A 7213-nucleotide genomic window follows, 5' to 3' on the forward strand; every position below is an offset into this window, starting at 1 on the left:
ATTAATGGCTAAGGCAGTACATACTGAACTCCTAAATGAATGCCAGAAGTAAGTTATAAAAAATATGCAACAAATATTCAACAATTTTCCATACTATCAATGCCAATTTTGTCCTACTCAGATAATATGATTATTTTTGGTTATGCCCATTCTACCTTAAAGAGATGGTGCAGCAAGCAAAATATACAGTATGTGCATGTTGTCTCAATCTCCTGGTGGTCAGTGGCTAGTAAAACTATGGACATAATATTGGAGGAGACTTATTACCCTGAGACATTTGCCAGCACCTCCTAGGCAGTGACTCATGAGTGACAGAACAAAAGTCGTATAGATTTGATAACTTCTGAAGAGGTAATCTATCATTTCACTTCCTACCCAAAATAATGTTTGCTCAGCTTCCTCTAGTCTTACCACAAAAATCTTTTCAGTTAGAAATAACATAATTCAGAGTATGGAAAAAGTGCTGTAGTACTTACAACAAAGAAAGAGCTAATATAAAAAATACATAAAGGGGAATATAACATGATGTACCAAAAGGGACAATAAAAAATATCATGAACTTGATCAGAAACCTAGATTTTAAATAATAACAAAAAATTCCTGAATGAAACCAGCCTTTAGAAATAATACTAAAAAGAACTAAGAAGGAACTATAACCAATGTATCTTTTTTCTATACATAAATACATACATTAATACCAAAGGGGAATGTAGTTATACATAATAAAAAATCCATTAAACTGAAGAGTAATCAATGCTTCATTTAAAACAGGTACAGAAAAAGTAGTCCCTAATGTATTACTCCCTACACTGTGCAATTCGAATGAACTGGTTCAAGTCATTCGACTGAAACATTAAATAAAAATACAAAATCAAATATTTTATTTTCCAGCAGGCAACATCCCCAAAACATTGCCAGCTTTTGCAATCTCCGCATCGTTGTATCATCCCATTTTTTAAATTGTACTTTAGCTATACAGTATTTTCCACCTTTTAATATGCAACTATAAGTTCAAATCAGAGCATAAGAGTAATGAATGTGCAATGACCAATTTAAAAGTAAAAAGGGGAATTGGTGAATTTTAAAAAAGTAATTATTTTTTTTTAAAGTATGAAGATGGTTATGGTCAAACAGATCTACAGAATTAAGTGTGCCAAGACATGAGAAAATCATTTGAAGAGAAAAGGTTCCCCATATTTATATAATGGACTTGAACGTGATTTAAATCTATGCTTAAAAAGAAAGACTGTACCTAGAATGCTGTTTTAATTACTTATATGAACAGATTTCACTTTGTGGATCTGACCCCCAAGCTTAGTGAAATCCGTAGACAAAGCCCCATTAACTTTAATGGGTTTTGCAGGAATCAATGTAAAATATTAATAAATATACATGACAGCCAACAGAAGGATTAAATGGTAACTCATATTAGGTGAACACCATTTCTTGTGGGTTTTAAATCTTATTTGCATAACTCACTTCTAGTTTTCTTGAAAATAACATTAACTGGATTACTTAAAAAGGGAAATGACTTATTCTTTTCTTACTTTTTTGATAAACATGCATAAACATTAATCTTAAATTATAAGATAGGGCATATGGAGAGATCAAATAAATCATAAGCAACATCAATAGGCTGCTTAGCTGTTAAGTGGGAAAGGGAAAAAGATGGTAAATCTGAAAGGGCTAAAAGTGGTGTAGCTGTGATGGCTATAGATCTGAAGGAAGGCACTTTGTGCCCAAAACTTTGTTCAACTTCCCCTCCAACTAAAAGTTGGTCCACTAAAATATAATCACAAAAAAAACTTTCTGAAAGTAAAATATATTTGCAGAATTAAATATGAAGTCAAAGTCCCCAAACACTACCCAGTAGCAGTGCACCTGATTGATTTTGATTTCAGGTCATCCTCAGTAACAGCAGAAGACAGTTAAACCCTTAGAATGAATGATACTTACCTGGTATTGCAAGCTACTGTGCGTGCATGTGCATCTACAGATCTATATATAGATCTCTCTATTAATGTATAATATATATTTATAATACATCTATAAAGATGATTTTGATTCTTAAGCTAAGGAATATTAATTTTCCTTTAAAAAAGGAACAAAATAAATCCTGCTAATAGAGACCTAAAAGATATATTTGCCAATATTTCTGTGCATACAAAAAAAGTTACAGAAGAACATTGCTACTTCTGTACTCAAGGGTCACTGGCCTTAATAGTTGAACTTCCTTAGGCTGGACACCTGTAATGGTTACTAAATACGCATGTCTAAGATGACTGGATTTATAAATGACTGCTTCTATTTTAGGAGACCTAAATTAAACATTCAATTTTTAGCTAGTGATTAAAAGGGTCTAAACGCTTCTTATTAAAAACTACACCATAGTACAATAGAGTACAGCACAGCTATTTCTTTAACAGAAATAAGATTCAAATTTTAGTCATTTAAAACTATTCCCTGCCCTTTGTTTTGCTGTCCTGGTGTTGTAAACTAACAATGAAAAGTGCATTTAGATTTTATGACATTTTTTCTACCTTTGGTACAACAACATGGCAAAAATACACCAAAGTGCATGAGCAAAATTAAGGAGAGAACTGAACAGAGAAAGCCTTCTCAATACTTTTGTTAAAGGTCTTGCATAACAGCAATCATATAATCAGGATAAGCTAGCGTTTGGCTCTTGAAATTAATTTTATTAAAGTAAAATTATATTTGGCCGCAATAACATCTATTTCTACTTCCAAATATAGGCAGAATCCCATTTTGAAATAGTTCTAATGAGACATTTCAAGATGAACAGTTACTTAAACTGATTAACCTTCATCCTTTTCAGTACCTGCATCAATAAATTGTCCAAGTACCAGGACAACACAAGTTATGATCTTACGAAAATCTCTCACCCCAAAGAACTGTGATAATTAAAACACTGTATATTTTTCTGGAATCAAAGACCTGAAGCAGTTCCTTAGTCAACAGTCAAATGTTTACATTTCATTTAATATACAAGTTAAAAACATGGGAAGCCATATGATCTAGTGGACAGGACTAGATTATCCACTACAGGTGAGGAAATCTCTCCTCCACTCGTCTTCACCACTGACTTGCAGATCACGTGTAAATCATTTGACTTCTCTGGGCTTCCATTTCCCCCTCTTGATCCTGTCTGAATAGTCTGCAAGCTTTGAGTCAAGGAGAGCTTCTCCAGATATGCTTGGACCATGCCTTCCATAGCGATGCCCCAAAGTCAAGTCACGACTGTCAGACACCGTTATAATCTAAATTAGCACTATAGCCAAGTAATTTTAAATTTAAATTATTTGGTTATATACGTTATCTTAAAATATTCATTTGTAAACTAAACAGGTACCAGATATCTTCTAATTTATGCTAGCAAAAAATATTTTCCGAACTAGATAACTCGTGATCATTTTGCTTTCTTATGCACAAGATAGAGCTACCTTAAATTTATCCTTCATATTCCAGAAATAAAGAAATAGTACATGGGATCCTCATTCTGTGGATTTAAGCCCACATTACACAGTCTCATTCTTCTTCATGAATTTGAGAGCTGAAATGACAGACTTGCTTTCAGCTTGAGTTAAAGCTCAAGGATACACTGATATTGCTGTAAAATTAACTAAAAGTATCCGAATTCAACTAAGAATTAGTGTGTTAACATTCCTAATTAGAACTCATCGGAGATGTCCATAAACACTTAATGTTTAATTTGTCCAAATCAAGACATTAGACAGAATTTATTGTTTCAAGAAGCTGCATCATTTTATTACTAAAGAATAACTGAATTAATTTCATCCTGTGGCATATTTAAAAAAGTAATTCTACTGAGAAAATAGTTTAATATAGGGTTGAATATAGTTTAGTACTATAGTTTAATATAGGCTGAAATGCCACACATCATAAATCACTTTTTTCCACATTAATTAGCCCAAACTGTCAAGTACTTTGTTCTATATGCTGTATTACGTCTTTGTAGAAACAATCTGATTTTCAAACTTTCAGATGTTGTATTAAATTAAATGCTTGGACAAGAAAATGTTTTACAAAAATTTATTGCATCCATCAAATACTTAAAGGCATTCTGCATTAATACACTATTTACCTCTTAATAAACAAGACTACTTCAAACATATTAAACAGTACCATTTAAAAGACTGGAAGGACCAATAATAAACAAATACACAACATGAAATGAAAGCATACAGCACTGTCTGTCATATTATGACCCACTCAGATATTGCACTTTGGCAAAAATGATTTCAAGATTTTCGATATTTATATCATGCACATCCAAATGTATGCAAACAACAGAATTTCTAAACTAGAGACTTGCAAACACAAGAGTGCCCACACTATAAATATACCATAGGTACTAAAGTACCTTCTTTGGCCTGGTAGAAAATAGGCAACTTGTCAGAGTAGTAAGTAAAATGTTTAACACTTTTAGTGTTAAGTATAGAGAAAAACAAACCTTAACTATTGAAATGTGTTCCACCTTTTTACAATGTTGTATCACTCAATGATTACGGTGCCAAATACAATGCATGTTGAATGCAGTAAGAGGGCAATTATGAATTACACATCCTTCTGAAGGTTGACAAAATTATTTGTTGACAGATACCTCCCCACCCTAAGAAGAGTATATTCAAAATATTTCCTAAATAAAAAAAAAATTAAACAATTATTAATCTTAAAAGAAATTATAGAAACTGATTTTTTTACAAGCTAATGTTATATTTTCTGATTAATTTTGTTTAAGATCAACTGGGAAAAGAGCTCATCTTCCAAGCTAAAAGCTTAGATCTATCCGTTAATGTTTTTACTGTAAAAATACAACTTTCGGACAAACGCCTGCCTTTAAATTGGCTAAAATTATCACCAGGAAACACTTAAGAAAATGTGGGAAAATAGGAGTGATATTAAAGCATCATTTAAAAAAAACAAAACAAACAACAACTTGAATTACAAACGTTTAAGTGTTCTGCTTATGACCCTGTGCTGTCAGTCCCTGAAGAGTGACATTTTTATTTTTTTTGCTTATTTACAGAACTGAAAAATAGGCAAGAACTTGATTAGCAGCAATATCTCTATGCCCAACTGAGGTCCATATTGGATATAAAGTGTTTTAAAAAAATTATTTCAGTTATGTATCAAAGATTAGACTTGTGAAACGAAGACGCTAATGAGGCTCAGAAGCAGAAAAAGCAGGTGCCATCAGCAACTGTGCAGCAAGGCAATTAAGCTGGTCCCACATATATTATATGGCAAAAAACCCCAACAACCCCAGTTTCTGAAATACTATATAAAATTTTGTGAAACCCCCTTTTTTTTTTTCTTTTTTTTAAAGTCTACAATAACTTCTCCTGCTTGTAACGTAGCATTTAGCCAGGTCCTGTTCAAATAATACTTTGTTTGTGCTGTGTATTTATGAATTAGAAAAACCAAACTGTTAAATTTTGTTTTATTATCTATGAAAGCTTTTTTTTTTTTTTTTGGACTACATGGTATTAGTAAAATATGACAGCTTTAAAAAGCTAAAATTCTTACATAGGTTTGTTTTTTTTAAATTAATTTAAGAAACTTTAAAACCCAGAACATATTCAGGCCCAGCTACTGAAGACACTATGCACAGGCTTAATTTTACACACACAAGTATCATTTGATACTTGATATCAGTTAAGCCTATGCTTAAGCACCTGCAGCATCAGGACCTTAACAATCCCATCAGTGATTTCAGGTATTCCTTAACAAATTAAAATTCAACTTAGCAGTTGAAGAAATCCATGAAAACAAGAAAAATGTTTTCTCTTTCTCATGAGAAAAGGTGTTTGACAGAGAGAGACAGAGAGAAAGAACAAAAAAATAGGAGTAAAAAAAATACTGAAGATCAATCAGTCTGTAAAGATTTTATCACTGCATATTGCACAGATGGTAATATTTATCATCTATTCATGTAACTAGCAGAAATTCACATTTATCAAAATAGGCTTTTACCTGCCTAAATTAAGAACTTGTCACAAAACCCACATTTTCAATGGGAACATAAAACGGACAGTGCTGCAGTGCATTTATAACACACCCTATGCAAGGTGTGTTAGTTAACACTTCTAAATATTTTCTTTGCATTTCTGGATTTTGGCCTCTGTTTTCTGGCCTCTCGTTCAAACTTGCGGGAAGCCTGTGAGCGAGTCTTTACAAGGCAGGCAGTCCTGGTTTTTACAACCTGCTTGCTGTTCCGTTGCGCCGGTTTGCGCCCACGCCTAGGGTGTGTTATAATCTTTTTTAAGTCCTTATGGATGGAATCATACCTATTCTCAGGATCGTCATCATCTTCCTCCTCCTCCATTGGAACAGCCCCAGATTTAGTCTCTCCTTCATCTCCTGGTGGGGGAGGAAGAAAAAAAAAGGGTACAGTCTATGTCAAGTGTAAAACCAGCAATATATAATTAAAACTTCTAGTGTCTGGTGACCTGTTCCTCAATAAAGTATATCTATTTAATGGTAACTTGATAAATAGTCCATCTTGAGTTGCAGAATAAATACTGCCTCCCCCTACAAAGCTATTAATAGATATAGCAATACCAAGCTCGTGAAGCAGCAGACCTGCAAACATTATTTCTATCCAAGTAACACATTTTTAGTACTATATACAATTAAACTATAATTTTATAGTCTTTACTTCAAAGTATGCTAGAGTTGAATATTTTACTCTTCCAAAACTTTAAAAATTCAGCAGTAAGACATTAATATTCATGCCACAAACTGAAGCTCTTTCACCAAATTCATGTGGGTTGAAAAGAGGACCAAACAAATATAAAGCAATACTACTAATCCACCTCCAAACAGATGAGCCATAGCACTGTCTTGTCTTAACACAAAATATTTCTAGAGTAGCTGGCTCCTGTTGACTCTACTTTCCCCTTTAAAATAGCAGGGGAAAAGCCACAAAGATATTTTTATGTTGAAACATGCACTCTTACACAGAGACTTATATTTTGAGAACTATACTCAGTGACTTCAGGTATAAATTGCTTCACATTACTGTTCCACTGATGAGGAACTTAAACGGGCAACAATACCAAGCATGTGGGATAGTCACTCAGCCTTCTCAAAAGGTTATTGCTCCTGTTTAGGTGCACTGCCTCCCCTCCACCCCCTTAGTGTTAACAATGGGTGTGTGTGTTTGGGG

At 33.2% G+C, this 7213-nt stretch overlaps 1 protein-coding gene across 3 annotated transcripts in view; it reads right to left on the minus strand.

Moving 5' to 3' along the window:
* The window catches only part of ATRX (ATRX, chromatin remodeler), a 211655-nt gene that overhangs the window by 116440 nt on the left and 88002 nt on the right, over nucleotides 1-7213 (minus strand). For all 3 annotated transcript variants that reach the window (XM_019521505.1, XM_019521507.1, XM_019521506.1), the window contains one exon: nucleotides 6333-6405. In XM_019521505.1, coding sequence (XP_019377050.1) covers nucleotides 6333-6405 — 73 coding nt within the window. The remainder of the gene's footprint in view (nucleotides 1-6332; nucleotides 6406-7213) is intronic.

Source organism: Gavialis gangeticus, unplaced genomic scaffold, assembly GCF_001723915.1.
Source record: "Gavialis gangeticus isolate Ggan-Ray unplaced genomic scaffold, GavGan_comp1, whole genome shotgun sequence".
NCBI classification, from domain to species: Eukaryota; Metazoa; Chordata; order Crocodylia; family Gavialidae; genus Gavialis; species Gavialis gangeticus.